The 18,440-nt window shown below is 36.7% G+C and overlaps 2 protein-coding genes across 2 annotated transcripts; both read left to right on the top strand.

The window, feature by feature from the left end:
• The first annotated feature begins 4,053 nt into the window (after positions 1-4,053).
• On the top strand, positions 4,054-11,640 carry LOC114258757 (uncharacterized). Its single transcript, XM_082921394.1, has 3 exons — positions 4,054-7,295; positions 7,441-8,454; positions 11,085-11,640. The coding sequence occupies exons 1-2, from the start codon at positions 4,124-4,126 to the stop codon at positions 7,809-7,811; spliced, it is 3,543 nt and encodes a 1,180-aa protein (XP_082777520.1). The 5' UTR covers positions 4,054-4,123; the 3' UTR covers positions 7,812-8,454; positions 11,085-11,640.
• Positions 11,641-13,659: 2,019 nt separating this feature from the next.
• On the top strand, positions 13,660-18,232 carry LOC114258755 (uncharacterized). The gene is made up of 2 exons (XM_028198746.2): positions 13,660-17,617; positions 17,769-18,232. Exons 1-2 carry the CDS (start codon positions 14,221-14,223, stop codon positions 18,137-18,139), a joined length of 3,768 nt encoding a protein of 1,255 aa, XP_028054547.2. The 5' UTR covers positions 13,660-14,220; the 3' UTR covers positions 18,140-18,232.
• Positions 18,233-18,440: the final 208 nt, after the last annotated feature.

The following is an 18,440-nucleotide window of genomic DNA, read 5'->3' as shown; positions in this document are numbered from 1 at the left end:
GAGCTGCCTTGGTCGATCAAAATGTGCCTTACTTGGCATTCTCCGATCTTGAGGGTCACTACCAGAGCATCGTTGTGTGGACGCTATACCATGTCTAGGTCTGTTTCAGTAAAGGACACCATTGGTCCCTGGCACTCGTTTGTCCTAGGCCTCTTTTGCTGGACCTGATACACATGTTGTAAATGCCTCACCCTCTAAGTCTCTCCACGCACCTCGTTCTTATTGATCCTCGAGTGAATCACATCAATCACTCGAGGTCCATCTGCTTGCTGTTGTGGTGGCAGTAGAGGTGGCGTTGCCGGTGCTTGAGGCAGCCTCGCCTTTACCAGGTCCCTCAAGTGACCTTGTCTGACCAGGTCTTCCAAATGTATCTTCAGGGCTTTGCATCCCTGAGTCAGATGCCCATCCTCATTATGGTAGGCACAATGCTTCCCAAGGCTTCTCGTCATAAATTCGCCAGGAATCTTCTCCGACGCTCTATAATATGGCTAATTCCTAATCCTTTCTAGAACTTTATAAACCGAGATCTGGAACACAATGGTGACTACCTGTGCAGCCCTTAACCCTATTTTTTGCCTGTTAAATCCAGTATTACCTCGGCTTTGCTTTGGCGAGCTGTTTCTCTTCTCCTGCTTCAGCGCCTTCGTTCCCGGTGTATTCTCTTCTGCTCTGGCATATTTCTCGATCCTTGCCATGAGCTCCTCCATACTTTTTGGTAGAGTCTTTGTGAGCGATTTCCAAAGCGTGCAATCATCCTCCAGGCCGTTCTTAAAAGACACGACCGCCAGCTCCTGGTTACATCTCGGTATTTGGTTGAACACCTTATAATACCTTTTGGCATAAGCCCTGAGGCTTTCACCCTCGCCAATTTTCAAAGCCATCAGGGAGTTTACTGTCAATGACTGTAACTTGTTTGTAACAAACCTAGCCACAAACATCCTGGTCAAGCCTTCCCAACACTTCACAGTTCTTTTCGGCAACTTGTGAAACCAATTTGATGCGATTTCCCCAAAGGATGAGGGGAACACCTTGCATAACAAAAGTTCGTTCTCGGTATACAAAACCATTGAATTCAGATATAAGCCGACGTGAAAGTTTGGATCGGATTTACCGTCATATATCTGGAACCTCGGCATATGGAACCTTTTTGGGGCCTCAAACTTATCCAACTCTACTGAGAACGGCGTTCTCAGCTTGATGGGGGATGTGACCTCGACAGTCTACCGCTTCCTCTGGAGGTAGTCCCTCAAATCCTTCTTAGTCCGACTAGGAGCTTGGCTGTCAACATATTTCAACCTTTTTGGTGCGCTGCTCCTGGTGTTGTTATGCGTCCTCTTGGACTTTTTTTCATTCACCGTATCAAAGCAAAATTCCTTCTCCTGAACATGCCGATGTTCTTTGACATAAGTTCCCTTGGTACGTGGTGTCTTCTGAGACTCTCATCTCATCAACTTTGCTTGCCCGACATCCCGTGAAGGTCGATGTGAGTGTTCTTTTACCCTGTCATGCTGAGGGACTATTGGGATTGCTTTCTGTCCCCTTTTCTAGGCGTCGTTCTTGGCCGCTGGAATCGGCGTGTCCTTTAATGGAAACGGTGGTTGCATGATGTTGTTCTGCATCATGAAATTGACAACCGATTGTAGGTCTGCTAACTTGTTTGCCATTCCCTTCATTTCGCCGTCCCTTCTCAGGCATCTATCTTTCTATACTTGGAGGTCGTTTTCGTTGCAATACTCGTTTTGGCCTACTTTCTTCGGAGCGTCTCCCTCTTGGTCGATGTCCTTCTCCTCGGGATTCTGATCCCGTGGTCCTTTATTATGATTTTCCTCCTCCATGTTAGGATCGGCATGTTTAACACTCCCACGAAGGATGTCGTCCCCGATCTTCTCTTTTTGCCTGTTGTTGGCCATCTATTCTCCTTACGTTCCTACAGACGGCACCAAATTGTGGGTGTTGATTTTTGACTACACAACCAAACAGAGAACTCAACTGGAGAGCACCGGCAGAATAAATTAAGCTAGAACAACCTGTCACAGAAAGATAAGAATCCGACGGTGGTTCGTCCACCCGGGGGCAATTCGACGATCAAGTCAGTAATCAATATCTCTCAAAGATAGCAAATTATGCTTAAACTCACAAGAGAGAACTTATGGTTCTCAGTATCTCCTACATACCTCAGACCCACGAGGGTGCCCTGTTTTTATAGCCAACACTGACCTGATCCTTGTAGAAGCCTTACTTTAGTGGACTCAGGCTCAATGCTCATCATGGACCTTCATCTAGATAGAGATAAACTCTTTTTGAGCTTTATCTTTATCCAAACTGAGATCCTCTCCTATTCTAGGACTTTTGTCCCTTATCCGCTCATCTCAGATTCCGGTATCTCCGCAGATAACTTCGGCCTAGCCAAGATCACCTTGGTATCAGGACCAGGCCACATGGCACCTCGGCTGCCACTCTGGCGTCACCTTGGCCATGTGTTGTCATTCACGAAATATGTCCCCACAATTAGTTTAACTAATATAATCCTATCATCTTTCCTAATGACCGCAACTACATTTTCTACAAGACTCTTGACAACTATTATTCTTACCCTATTCTTGTGTCTATCCTTGCCACTATAATGTAGTTTAAAATTGGTATCCTTCATTTTCTTAATTTTCTCACCCGTCTACTTAGTTTCTTATACGCAAGCTATACTAACTCTCCTCCTAATCATGACATCTAGTTTCCATTTGATCCTTTCATTTAAATTTTTGTTAATTTTATCTACATGTACAACTTAGAAAATTGACAAGTGTCCTAAAACTATTAATTTTAACTTCTAATTTAGACAAAATGACCAAATTGAAACCTTACAAAATTGACAAGTGTCTCAAAATTATTAATTTTAACCTTTAATTTAGATGTAAGGATCAAATTAAAACTATACTTAAAGTGTAGCAACCAAATTGTTCAAATTTAAACTATAGGGACTAAGGTGAAATTTGAGTTAAACTACATGAATAAAAAGTGTAATTACATCAAAAAATATATGGGAAATTTGAGTTAAACCATATACACCCCTAGTTACGACCTTTGTGTCTGTAATTATGACTTATTATGTTGTTAGTTATAACTCATTGCGATATTGGTTATGACATTATTTTGGTAATGATCCAATAGTTTTTTGTTATACCTAATGTGATGTTTAGTTATAACTTATTTTTCTTTTAGTTATGACTCTAATAATATTGACTTATGCCATTTGTGTTTGTGATAATCAAAAACACAAATGGTATAACTTGTATTTGAGGGTATGTACCATACCATTATCCAAAATATGTACGTGATTAAAATGAAGGGCGAGTGTCATGTGATTAATGGTTTGTTCTCAGGAAAAAATAAATAAACTCTAGGGACACAACCAACTACAAAAATTAGTTTTGGCTATACACATTAGACGGTAACACCTATCATTAAAAAAAAAAAAAAAAAAAAAAATTTACTCTGAAATCTTTTTATAGGTGAGCTTGATCAAATTGAGCATATACTTCATATGTGAGTATTCAAACCAAAACTTGCAATAATTTACATGAGAATTTTCAAACTCAACTAATTTTCAACCGCTGGGGCAGTCCACTTCATCTTGTACTTCCTTTATTCAGTACAACATATAAGAATTTTAAAAATTAAATTTTTTAATTTTTAAAAGTGAAAATTTTGTTACAAAAGATATTTAGGGACTAATTTTTAAATAGTCACTAAAAGGTCGTTATGAAAAGTAAAAAATAAGACTTTTAGCGACAAAATTTTGAAAATATCATTAATAAATATACTTTTACGGATAAAATAATTTGGTCTCAAAATATTTTATTTTTTGAGACAAATTTGATCCGAAAAAGTTAATAATTTATCACTAATGTTCAATTTTCGTTGCTAAAAATATAATGACACTTTTCGCAATAAAAATATTTGGTCCCTAAAAAACAATTTCTCCCTAAATTTTGGTATTTAAAATCTTAATTTTATTATTTATCGTATTTTCTATCTATAAATACCTATCCATGCACTCAAAGTGCTTCATGCCCTTCATCCTCCATTCAAATAACTGCCCCTCATAGCTTGTAGTTACAAAGCAACAATGACAGCCTTAGCAGAGAGGCTTTCCAACCAGTTTGTTCCTTTCCATGTACTGTTTGTCTTTGTCATGATCTTTGCATTCTTCTCTTCTTTTGATCCTACTGCTTATGCTTCTTCTGCAACTAGTAAAGTTGGAGCTGAAGTAGAGGCTCTCTTGACGTGGAAAGCTAGCCTTGACAGCCAGAGTCAATCTCTCCTTTCACCTTGGAATGAAAGCGGTCATTGCAACTGGGTTGGAATTGGATGCAACAAGGCTGGCAGAGTCACCCATATAGACCTTGAGAGTTACGGTTTGAGAGGTACACTTTCCAATCTTAGCTTCCCTTCCTTTCATCATCTCCTTAGCCTTAAACTTTACAACAACTCAATCTATGGGACCATCCCCTCACAAATCGGTAGCCTTTTGAGACTCACCAATCTTAGTTTGCCCAACAATCATCTTTCAGGAACAATTCCATCAGAAATAGGAATGCTCAGTTCACTCATTTATCTCTCTTTGTGGTCTAATAGACTTATAGGTTTAATACCTCCGTCTATAGGAAATTTGGGCAATTTAACAGAATTATACCTGTTCGATAACCAACTTTCTGGACCCATACCCCATGAAGTTGGGATGCTAAGGTCTCTCTTTGTTCTTTCATTATCATGGAACAAACTTACTGGATCAATCCCTCAAGAATTTGGATTGTTAAGATGTCTCACTGATCTCCAGTTGTCAACAAACAATCTCACAGGTTCAATACCTTCTTCTATTGGGAACTTGGGTAATTTAACCATTTTGTACCTTTATGAAAACCAACTTTCCGGATCAATCCCTCAAGAAGTTGGGTCGTTCAGGTCTCTCAGTAACCTCTGTTTGGAGTATAACAATCTCACAGGTTCAATACCTTCTTCTATTGGGAACTTGGGTAATTTAACCATTTTGTACCTCTATGAAAACCAACTTTCCGGATCAATCCCTCAAAAAGTTGGGTTGTTAAGGTCTCTTATTGAGCTTGATTTGTCAAAAAACAATCTCACAGGTTCAATACCTTCTTCTATTGGGAACTTGGGTAATTTAACCATCTTGCACCTCTGTGAAAACCAACTTTCCGGATCAATCCCTCAAGAAGTTGGGTCGTTAAGGTCTCTCAGTAAGCTCTGTTTGGGGTCTAACAATCTCATGGGTTCAATACCTTCTTCTATTGGGAACTTGGGTAATTTAACCATTTTGCACCTTTTTAAAAACCAACTTTCTGAATCAATCCCTACTTCAATAGGGCACTTGGGCAACCTAACAGTGTTGTATCTTTATTACAACAAACTCACAGGACGCATTCCTTCAACAATTGGGAAATTGAAGAACCTCAAATTTCTTGCTTTCGCTGAAAATCATATATCTGGGTCCATCCCTCCTGAGTTAGGAAAGCTGAAATCCCTTATTTATCTAAACTTGTTGGGGAACAAACTCACTGGCTCCATTCCTTCAGAATTGGAAAACCTTACAGATTTACAATTTTTTGATATAGCTGATAACAATCTCACAGGTCATCTACCGCAGAATATATGCCTTGGTGGATCACTTAGACATCTGTATGCATCAAACAATAGTTTAATAGGTAGTATCCCAAAAAGCTTGAGAAATTGCAAGCCTTTAATTCGAGTGACACTTGAGCGAAACCAACTCACAGGGAACATATCTGAAGACTTTGGGGTTCTCCCCAACTTGGTTTATATTGATCTGAGTTATAATAATTTCTATGGTGAGCTTTCGCAAAACTGGGGGCGCTGCCACAATTTGACTAGCCTAAAGATCTCCAAAAATAAAATCTCTGGAAAGATATTGCCTGAGCTTGGAGAGGCAACTCAGTTACAAGTACTTGACCTTTCTTCTAATCATCTAGCTAGAGAGATCCCAAACAATTTTAGGAAGTTGGACTTGTTGTTTGACCTTAAACTGAGCGATAATAGACTTTCAGGAAACATTCCAGCAGAATTGGGCAAGCTATCCAATCTGGAACATCTAAACTTGGCGACAAACAAACTTAGTGGCTCAATTCCAAGGCAACTTGGGGAGTGTGTGAAGCTACGAAACTTAAATCTGAGCAAAAATCTTCTCAGTGGTGGTATTCAAACTGAAATAGGTAAATTGCAGTTTCTTCAAACTCTTGATCTTGGAAACAATTCATTAACAGGTGAGATTCCAGAACAGATTGGGGAATTGCAAAGCTTAGAGATATTAAATCTTTCCCACAATAGTCTGTTTGGTTCCATTCCATCATCTTTCAATGGGATGCGAAGTTTCACATCTATTGATATATCTTACAATCACTTGAAAGGTCCTCTGCCCAACACCAAAGCCTTTCAAGATGCTTCATTTGAGGCATATAAAGGTAATGATGGTCTGTGTGGAAATAAGACTGGTTTGCTGCCATGCTCACCTAAAATGAGCAATGGGGTTATGGGGAAAAGGAATAACAAAGTTGTACTTTTGGTTATATTTTCGGTTTTGGGCATTTTATGTCTTGTGGTTGTTGGGATTTTTCTGGTTCATTGCAAAAGAGTAGGAAACATAGAAAATGTGCCTGAAGGAGCAACTAATGAAAATTTGTTTGCAATATGGAGTTATGATGGGAAAATGGTGTACGAAAATATCATTGAAGTGACAGAGGACTTTAATGCCAGACATTGCATTGGTGTGGGAGGATATGGCACTGTTTACAAAGCCAAGTTGCCAAGTAATCAGGTTGTTGCTGTGAAGAAACTTCATTCTTCAGAAGATGGGGAGTTGGCTGACCTAAAAAGCTTTACAAGTGAAATTCGTGCATTGACAGAGATACGACATCGTAATGTCATAAAGCTTTATGGTTTTTGTTCGCATCCACGACACTTATTTTTAGTCTATGAGTTTTTAGAAGGGGGGAGCTTGGAAAGGATATTGAGTAATGATGAAGAAATATTGCATTTTGAGTGGACTAAGAGGGTGAATGTTGTTAGTGATTTGGCAGATGCTTTGTCATACATGCACCATGATTGTTCGCCTCCGGTCATTCATCGCGACATATCAAGCAAGAATGTTCTGCTAGATTCAGAATACGTGGCTCACATCTCTGATTTTGGCACTGCTAGACTTCTGAAGCATCACTCATCCAATTGGACTTCATTCGCAGGAACCTTTGGATATGCCGCTCCAGGTATGGCTCGACTTTTCTTCAAGTCAGCATGCAAAGCCTTTTCTACTATTTTTCTTCTTAAATTTTGATGAACAAACTGTCTTTTCTATTTTCTTTTTCCTTTTTCTCTTTGTCCTCTATTTTTATGCCTTTGTTTTTGTGGCAGAACTTGCTTACACAATGGAAGTGAATGAGAGGTTGGATGTTTATAGCTTTGGAGTTTTAACGCTGGAAGTGTTAATGGGGAAGCATCCGGGCGATCTCATCACATCTGTTTCCTCATCACCACCCACTGCTCACGATATATTGTTGAAAGATATATTGGATTCACGCCTCCCACCTTCTAGGACTCATGTGGAAAAAGAAGTGGTCCTTGTGGCAAAGCTAGCATTGGCTTGTTTACACACCAATCCACAGTGCCGACCAACAATGCGACAAGTTTCTGTGATTCTATCAAAACAGAGTCCTCCCCTGCAGAATTCATTCCACTTGATTTCATTAGGACAACTCATTGATGTCAACTGCTCGACATCCTGAGAATTCTCATTTTCCTCTATTGTTTTGTGTTTTTGTTCTCCCATCTCTACTTTGAAATTTTGATTTTCATTCTGTGTTCATAGTCTAAAAGACATTGAAATACTGAGGTCACATAGCACTGCAGGCAGCTAGCTGCTTGAGAGCGGCTGTGAGGTACAGAATTTTGGTTTCGATTGCTAGTTCTGGATGCCTGCTCTGCTGATTATGTGTGGTTTTAAATAAAATAAAAAAAAGCATTGGATTTTGAGTGGACTAAGATAGTGCATTTGAGTGATAAATTTTATAGGGATATTAGTCATAGTGAAAGGCTGATTTTGTTATGTGGTGGCCATGTTTTTGTAGTTTAAGGTAGGATTATTATTTTTATTTAACGTTGACAAACTGTATTGTACACTTTCTAGAGTAGCACATTCTTTCATTCTTAACTCCAATGTTCAGTCTCCCTTTGTAGAATCAAAATTTTCATGAAATTATTATTGAAAATGGCGCTGTTTGGACTTGTGTATTACCTCTTTTCAGTCTTTAGCTTTATGTATCTGCTCGTTGAAATATAAAGACCGCAGTTTCGAGTGCAGCTTTGGGGGAGTGGGTTCTAATATGTGGGTGAATTGCCATTGCAAATTAAGGAATATCCAATGCAACGGTACGCTCTTCTTATTCTCATCTTCTTTTATTTTATTTTATTTTATTTTTATTTATTTATTTTAGTTCTCTTTTATGAACCAGGCAGAATGGGGCTCTGATAGCTTGCCTTGTTTGCACTTGGACAAGTTAATTCATCAAATAGTCAAGTTTCTATCCCCAAAATTTTCAGTCTCAATGCATTGGTAGTCATGTGTTTGTGTCTGGAGATTTTTGTGTCTCCAGATCCTAAAAAATCCTATGGTTGATAATGCATTCGATGAGTGGTATTTGGGAACATAGGATTCTCACCTCTGTGGCAATTCCTGTTACTTTGTAATTTTTTTATTTTTGAAAAATTAAAAATTAGTTTCAAAAAAATAAACACAGAAAAAGATATTTTTGAATTTAAACAAAAATCTTTTATCCCTAAGAAATATATATATTTTTAATGAAAATAATAAGTTTTTTAAAAAAATTTCCCCACTAAATTAGTTTTTGAATTTTTTTTTTTTTTTTTTTTACCAAACTGATTCAAAAACTCTTATAGGATTCTTCCATTCACATGGCTGATGATGCTTAGCTGGTGGGATTTAAACCTTGTCATTCTTTCCATGGTAGCTCCAAACTTACCTCTAAACCCAAGACAATTACAATTAAGTTGTTGTAGTTTGGCAATGTTTATTCTTATTTTTATATAATAGTATAGATATCTGAAATATATTTGTATATAATGTAGTGGGTGTTAGAGAAGAAAGGAGCGACAAAATATTATATCGATGTGATTAGGGATATGTATGAATGTGTGGTGACCATTATTAGATTGCTTATTGGATAGACAAGTGAATTTTCAATTACTATAGAGTTACACCAAAGATCAACCTTAAGTCCTTAACTTTTTGCTTTAGTTATGGATAAGTTGACGAGAAATATTAAGGATGTTGTGCCATGGTGTATACTTTTTATAGATGATATCGTGTTAGTAGATGAGACTAGAGAAGAAGTTAACACTAAGTTGGAGACTTGGAGAGAAGCACTTGAATCTAAAGGATTTAGGATAAGTAGAACTAAGACAGAGTATATGGAGTGTAATTTTAGTAACAGTAACAATGAAAATAGAGGAGAATTGAAAATTAAGAACCAAGCACTACCAAAGAGTGAATATTTTCATTATTTAGGATTAATTATCACAACGGTTGAGGAGATTGGAGTGGATGTGATTTATAAAATTAAGGTAGGATAGCTTAAGTGGAGGAGTGCGTCTAGGGTACTATGTGATGAACGAGTACCCACTAGACTAAAAGGAAAGTTCTATAGAACGACTATTAGATTAGCGATGTTGTATGAGACGAAATATTGGGCAACTAAGAAACAACATGTAGGTAAGATGAGTGTTGCTGAGATGAGGATGTTTAAGGTGGATGCGTGTCAAGACTAGAAAAGACAGAGTTAGAAATAAGTATATTCAAGGATGGGTAGGAGTAGTATCGATAGAAGATAAGTTAAGAGAGAATAGATTGAGATGGTTTAGTCATATACAACGGAGATCAACAAAGACAGTAGTGAAGAGATGCGATATAGTGATGATAGATAGAAGTGTTAGGAGAAGGGGCAGATCTAGAGTGACAAGGGTTAGGGTAGTAAATAAAGATATGAATTTTCTTAATTTGACTAACGATATGTCCTTAGATAGAATCGAATGGAAAAGAATGATTCATGTAGTTGACCCCATTTGATAGAATTTATGGTTTAGTTTGATTTGGTTATCTAAAATATATTTGTGGAATTGTCAATCCTTTGAGTAATGGTAAAAATTAGAATTGCACAGCATTTTAATGTGGATTTGGATCGAAAACACAATTATATTCATATTGCTGTCAGTGCTAAAAAAAATAGTTAGATTTGTATCCAATTATAATTTATATTGATTTTTCGTACCGACAAAAAACAAATTGTAATTTTTTGTTATTTCTCAATTAAGGAAGCGATCACTAAACTGATATCTTGAATAATATATGAATTATTTTAAAAGAAATTTTGAGGTTTGAATTTTATTGTCTACTAAAAAAAAAATGGAGCCAATTATAACTTGATAATTTCTGTGTTTGTAATATTGTTGAAAAAATTATTGAAAATGTTCCTAAGATATTGAGATTATTTTATTTGAGCTGTTTATAAATATATATATATATATATATATATATTTTGGAGTTTGTGTTAAATTATTTGGTGTAACTTTTGTTTATAGCTGATTAAACAAAAAATGTTTACATAGATTGGAAAAAGTTGATAATCTAGAAGTTGAGAGATGGGTTTTTTTGCTTATGTTTTCTGGTTATCAGTTTTTAACTTACAATAAATTTTGAGAAAAAGATTGAAAACTGTTATATCAAAAACAGAAAAGAGAAATTACACTTACCTTTGGCAAGTTTTAAAAATACACTAAACTCCACAAGCATAATATAATTATATTATGCTATTTAAAAATTGGGAAAATTAGTCTAAGGGCCCTCTCCCATTTTTAGTAATGGAAGAGATCCACAATATTATTTTGTAATGTCTAAGGTCCTTCAGCTCCCACATTCATATATCACAGAGAAATTTGACTCTATGAAATATTATAAAATCGTTACATATATTTTTTTGTTCTAGGTTTCGATCAATCGCAACCATGGAAAGGGGTGGAGCCATGAGAGTAGCAGCGAAGGTAGTTGGAATCACCATCGTGAACGACGATCTTTGCGGCGTCCCGTCGGTATCTCCGGCGGAACATCAAGTCAGCTCAGCCACTCACAGAGCCAGTCGTCCTATCTCATTTATCATTGCTTCTTCCGAAGAGGTGAATCGGAACATCTTGACAACTTTTCAGAACAATCCAATCGACGCTGCGTCGTAGAGGTTGTGTTGGGAGCTCGACGATTTGGAGTTGAAAGTTCTGTTGAGTGCTTCGAAAGTTAAAATCATATATATGGAAAATATTTTTTGATTGTATAAATATACATATATATATATATATATATATAGAGAGAGAGAGAGAGAGAGAGAGAGAGGGGTCGGACTTGGGAAGAAGGAAATTGATGATGTGTACCCTTCTCTCCAGTAGAATCCCACTCTTTTTATTGTGTTTGTGAATTGTGATAATGTGCATATATATGAGTCAACTGATTTCTTGTAAAAAAAATGATTTACTATTATCATTTCAGTAGAATTTAAGAATTTATCCATTGTCAATGACAAACTCATGTACGGAATGGAACATTTTGTCAGACCTGAAACAAGCAAATAGAAATCTCCTCCAACTTGGTTTGGATTTTGGGAGAACCTCTTTTTTTGATCTCATAACTAGTAAGTTTCTCCCACTCTTCTTATCGAGACTACTTATATTCAATAATTGATATTTGATTCTACAGAATTCAGGTTGTAGAGCTGGTAATAATTGTTGATTTTGCTAAATTCGACTTCACAGAGAAAATTGGTGCAGGGACTTTTCAGAGAAATTTTTAAATTTCTCTGACCTTCCCTAGACTTTCCATTGCAAATTTCTCTGGTCTTCCCTTTTCTCCAGAGAAATTTTTTTCTCTAGCCTTCAGTATATTTCCCACTCTCCATTGGAATTAGGTAAGGATAGATATACCCTGGAAAATTTGTAGATAAGTACAACAAAAATTTATTGAATTCATTCAAAGAAAATGATAGGAATTTCCCAAACAATTGTAGAAATTTTGAATCAATATCAACAATATAGCATATTCAAACAAGATGAAGCACATTACAATTTCTCTAGAGAGAAGGGAAATTTCTCTGGAGAGAATGGAAGGCCAGAGAAATTTACAGTGGGAATTCTAGGGAATTTCAGAGAAATTGGAAAGTCCAGAGAAATTCTTCTCTGGACCAATTTTCTCTTTGAAGTTGAATTTTCTCTGGAAGTCTAGGGAATGACTTCTTCTCTTTCTTGTCTATGCTAAGGTATGGCAAGATCTTACTGTCAACCACCTCATCTTGTTGGACTTGATCTACAAAGAGCACTAGGATTAGCAAACAGAATTTTGATAGCAACCCTTCATGAAAAGATATTTGTAAGAGAACATATAAAATGCACGATGATGCAGAATTTCCTGGATTGTGTGAATTTTCTCTGAACCATTTGAATTTTCTCTGGATGTCTAAATTTTCTCTGGACTATCTGAATTTTCTCTGGATAAAGAGAATTTCTCTGGACATCCAGAGAAATTCTCTGGACCGAATTTTCTCTGGATCGAATTTTCTCTGGATTGATGTTGGGGGACCTTAGACATTATGAAAATATTGAGTGTCCTTTATGCTATAAATTCTTAATATCAGGGACCTTAAAAAAAATCCCCCTTAAAAATTTAATTCATACACTATTTTATCTTATTTTTATTAGTCATTTGTCAATTGTATTAATAGAAAAATTAAGTGTCATTTATGATTTTTAGTGAGTTTAGATACTTATTTGAAAAGACTAAATGTATTGAAAAGTGAGAGTCAACTTTGTAAAAATTGACTTACATAATTTTTTAAGGTAAGTCATTTTTGAGGAAATGATGCAAAAATATTTTTTTAAAAAAATATTTTATTAATTACTTTTTGTTCAACCGAAAAATGAGTAAAATATTTTTGACGTCGAAACAAACCGAACCAAAATGAAAAAGAATGATGATAAACTGAATAACCATTAATAAAAAATTCATTTTTTATTCAATTACCCATAAAAAATTAAAAAAGCAAGTCATTATATTTCTTCTACATTTTCTTCCCTCAACAAATTTTAAATTCAAAATAGGATATCAGTGTCTAAGGCAATTGGAGGGATGTTAATACCATAGTTCACAGAATCTTAATGGTGAATGAAATTCTCGAAAGTTTTTTTTATGCCTAATGGATGAAAACATAAGCAAAAAGCACTATGCAAGTCAAAGATATGTATTCAGGGCATTTGGCTTAGGGGTTGTGTAATATCACAAACCTTTGTAGTGTGAAGCTGATGGTTCAAACTCCTACAAAGAGGAATTTGATACCCTTTTGTGGTGGTTTATTTTCTCCCCCATTATATAGATTATATGTAATTCGGAGTGATTGTTGGGCTTGGTTATTGGTTGTTAGACTTCATTGACTTTCTAATTAATGATATAAATACTTTTCATATTTGAAATTACTCTCCTATCGATTGACTAGAAAAAAAAAGAAAGTCAAAGATCTGTAGAATCATGAGTAAAATGCTGACCAGATAAAATCCAATGGAAAATAAAGTATGCAAGTTATTCCATAGGAACTCATTCAAACAATCTGATGTGTGAGGTGAAATCTTATTGCTCAGTTTGATTTGTGATGTGAAATCTTATCGTTCAGTTGATCAAACTGAGCCTATACTTCATAGGTGAGTATTCAAACCATAGGAACTCATTCAAAGAATCTGATCTGATGTTAACTCTTATTGCTCAATTGATAAAACTGATCCTATACTTCATAGTTGAATATTAAATTTTATTGTTCAGTTGATCAAACTGAGCCTATACTTCATAGGTGAGTATTCAAACCAAAACATGGAATGAGAAACATCAGAATTTTTAATCCCAATAACTATTCTCCAAGCAACTGGGTGGGCAGTCCACTACATATTTCTTTCCTTATTTTTTTTGTAATTTTTTTTTAAACGTATGTATTGCATTTTCTATCTATAAATACCTCTCCATGCACCCAAAACCTTCATGCTCATAATCTCTCCACCCAATAACTACTCCTAATAGCTTCGAGTAACAAACCAACGATGGCAGCCTTAGCAAATAGGTTTTCCAACCAGTTTATTCCTTTCCATGTCCTGTTTGTCTTTGTCAAGATCCTTGCATTGGTCTTTTCTTCTAATTCTACTGCTTATGCTTCTTCTGCAACTAGTAAAGTTGGAGAAGAACAAACTGAAGCAATGGCTCTCTTGATGTGGAAAGCTAGCCTTGACAACCATAGTCAATCTCTCCTGTCATCTTGGAATGGAAGCAGTCATTGCAATTGGGTTGGAATTGGATGCAATAAGGCTGGTCGAGTCACCCATATAGACCTTGAGAGTTCTAGTTTGAGAGGTACGCTTTCCAATCTTAGCTTCACTTCCTTTCATCATCTCCTCAGTCTTAAACTTTACAACAACTCAATCTACGACACCATCCCCTCACAGATTAGTAGCCTTTCGAGACTCACCAATCTTAGCTTGTCCAACAATCATCTTTCAGGAATAATTCCATCAGAAATAGGAAATCTCAATTCACTCTTTGATCTCTCTTTGTCGTCTAATAGCCTCATAGGGTCAATACCTCCGTCTATAGGAAATTTGGGCAATTTAACCAAATTACACCTTTTCGACAACCAACTTTCTGGACCCATACCCCAAGAAGTTGGGATGCTTAGGTCTCTTTTTGTTCTTTCATTGTCAGGGAACAACCTTACTGGATCAATCCCTCGTGAAGTTGGATTGCTAAGGTCTCTTATTGAGCTCGATTTCTCAGAAAACAATCTCATGGGTTCAATACCTTCTTCTATTGGGAACTTGGGTAATTTAACCATTTTGTACCTGTTTGAAAACCAACTTTCCGGATCAATCCCTCAAGAAGTTGGGTTGTTAAGGTCTCTTATTGAGCTTGATATCTCAAAAAACAATCTCATGGGCTCAATACCTTCTTCTATTGGGAACTTGGGAAATTTAACCATGTTGTTTCTATATGAAAACCAACTTTCCGGATCAATCCCTCAAGAAGTTGGGTTGTTAAGGTCTCTTATTAAGCTTGATTTCTCAGAAAACAATCTCACAAGTCCAATACCTTCTTCTATTGGGAACTTGGGTAATTTAACCTTTTTATCCCTTCGTGGAAACCAACTTTCCGGATCAATCCCTAAAGAAGTTGGTTTGTTAAGGTCTCTTAGTAACCTCAGTTTGGGCTTTAACAATCTCATGGGTTCAATACCTGCTTCTATTGGGAACTTGGGTAATTTAACCGCTTTATACCTTCGTGAAAACCAACTTTCCGGATCAATCCCTAAAGAAATTGGGTTGTTAAGGTCTCTTAGTTACCTCAATTTGAGAGAGAACAATCTCATGGGTTCAATACCTTCTTCTATTGGGTATTTGGGTAATTTAACCGATTTATATCTATATCGAAACCAACTTTCCGGATCAATCCCTGAAGAAGTTGGGTTGTTAAGGTCTCTTAATGAGCTTGATTTCTCAAATAATAATCTCACGGGTTCAATACCTTCTTCTATTGGGAACTTAGGCAACCTAACACTTTTATATCTTTCTTTCAACAATCTCACTGGACACATCCCTTCCACTATTGGGAAGTTGAAGAACCTCCAAGATCTTTCTATATGTAGAAATCAAATATCTGGCTCCATCCCTCCTGAGTTAGGAAAGCTAAACTCTCTTATATGGTTTGGCTTGTTAGGGAACAAACTCACCGGCTCCATTCCTCCAGAATTTGAAAACCTTACACATTTACAGTTATTTGATATATATGATAACAAAATTACAGGTTTTCTACCTCAGAATATATGCCTTGGTGGATCACTTACAAAACTGGTTGCATCAAACAACAACTTAATAGGCAGAATCCCGAAGAGCTTGAAAAATTGCAAGTCTTTAACTCAAGTTAGGCTTCAACAAAACCAACTCACAGGGAACATATCAGAAGATTTTGGGTTTCTCCCCAACTTGGTTTATATCGATCTGAGCTATAATAATTTCTATGGTGAGCTTTCGCAAAACTGGGGGCGCTGCCACAATTTGACTAGCCTAAAGATCTCTGAAAATAAAATCTCTGGAAAGATATTGCCGGAGCTTGGAGGGGCAACTCAATTACAAGTGCTTGACCTTTCTTCAAATAATCTAGTTGGGGAGATCCCTAAGAATTTGGAAAATTTGAACTTATTGTTTGACCTTACTCTGAGCAATAATAGACTTTCAGGCAACATTCCAGCAGAATTGGGAAGCCTATCCAATCTACAAAATCTAAACTTGGCAACAAACAAACTTAGTGGCTCAATTCCAAGTCAATTGGGGGAGTGTGTAAAGCTACTGAACTTAAATCTAAGCGAAAATCTTCTCAGCGGTGGTATTCAAACTGAAATAGGCAAATTGCAATTTCTTCAAACTCTTGATCTTGGAAACAATTCATTGACGGGTGAGATTCCACAACCGATTGGGGAATTGCAAATCTTAGAGACATTAAATCTTTCCCACAATAGTCTGTCTGGTTCCATTCCGTCCTCTTTCAATGGGATGAGAAGTTTGACATCTATTGACATATCTTACAATCACTTGGAAGGTCCTTTGCCCAACACCAAAGCCTTTCAAGATGCTCCATTTGAGGCATACGTGGGTAATGATGGTTTGTGTGGAAATAAGACTGGTTTGATGCCATGCTCTCCAAACATAAGCAATGGGGCTAAAGGTAACAAGCACAACAAAATTTTGCTTTTGGTCTTAGTTCCTGTTTCGGGAATTTTATTACTTGGGGCTATTGGGAGTTTTCTAGTCCTTCGGAAAAGAGTGGGAAACATAGCAAATGAGCCTGAAGGAGCTAATAATGAAAATTTGTTTGCAATATGGAGCTATGATGGAAAAATGGTCTATGAAAACATCATTGAAGCAACAGAGGGCTTTAATGCCAGACACTGCATTGGCGTGGGAGGATGTGGCACTGTTTATAGAGTTGAGTTGCCAAGTGGTCAGATTGTTGCTGTGAAGAAACTTCACTCTTCACAAGACGGTGAGTTGGCCTACCTAAGAAGTTTTACAAGTGAGATTCATGCATTGACAGAGATACGACATCGTAATATCATAAAGCTTTATGGTTTTTGTTCGCATCCACAGCACTCATTTTTAGTTTATGAGTTTTTGGAAGGAGGGAGCTTGGAAAAGATATTGAGCAATGACGAAACAACATTGGATTTTGAGTGGACTAAGAGGGTGAATGTTGTTAGTGGTTTGGCAGATGCTTTGTCATACATGCACCATGATTGCTTGCCACCGGTCATCCATCGTGATATATCAAGCAAGAATGTTCTGCTAGATTCAGAATACGTGGCTCACATATCTGATTTTGGCACTGCTAGACTTCTAAACCCTCACTCTTCCAATTGGACCTCGTTTGCAGGAACCTTTGGATATGCGGCTCCAGGTATGGCATGACTTCTATTCAAATCAACATGCAAAGCCTTTTTTTACTATTCTTCTTCTTCTTAAATTTCCATGAACAAACTGTCGTTACTTTTTTCTTTTTCCTTTTTTGCCTCTATCCGTTTTTTTTCTTAGCTTTGTTTTTGTGGCAGAACTTGCTTACACAATGCAAGTGAATGAGAAGTTGGATGTTTATAGCTTTGGAGTTTTAATGCTGGAAGTGTTAATGGGGAAGCATCCGGGTGATCTCATCACATATGTTTCCGCATCACCAGTCACTGCTCATGATATATTGTTGAAAGATATATTGGATTCGCGCCTCCCAATTCCTAGGACTCGTATGGAAAAAGAAGTGGTCCTTGTTGCAAAGCTGGCGTTGGCATGTTTACACACCAGTCCACAGTGCCGACCAACAATGCGACAAGTTTCTGTGGCTCTATCAAAACAGAGGCCGCCTCTGCCAAATTCATTCCACTTGATTTCATTAGGACAACTCTTTGAAGTCAATCATTTGGCATCTTGAGAATTCTCATTTTGATGGGTCAATTGTTATGTGTTATCGTTCTCTGATTTCCACTTCAAAATTTGATTTTTGTTCTCTTTGTTATTTATTTATCTACCCTTTGCTGTGAGGTATATAATTTGGCTTAGATTGCTAGTTTTGGATGCTTGCTCTGCTGATTATGTCTTGTTTTGAAGAAAATGGAAAAGGAGAAAAAAAATAGTATATTTCAGTAATAATTTTCTAAGAATATTTTAGATATGGTGAAAGGCTGATGCTGTTATGTGGCGGCCATGTTTTTGTAGTTTTAAGGTAGGATCCA

This window comes from Camellia sinensis, chromosome 3 (assembly GCF_055761805.1).
Source record: "Camellia sinensis isolate YWXY chromosome 3, ASM5576180v1, whole genome shotgun sequence".
NCBI classification, from domain to species: Eukaryota; Viridiplantae; Streptophyta; class Magnoliopsida; order Ericales; family Theaceae; genus Camellia; species Camellia sinensis.
The sequence above is the reverse complement of the archived record's forward strand: the minus strand, read 5'-3'. Positions and strand labels throughout refer to the sequence as shown.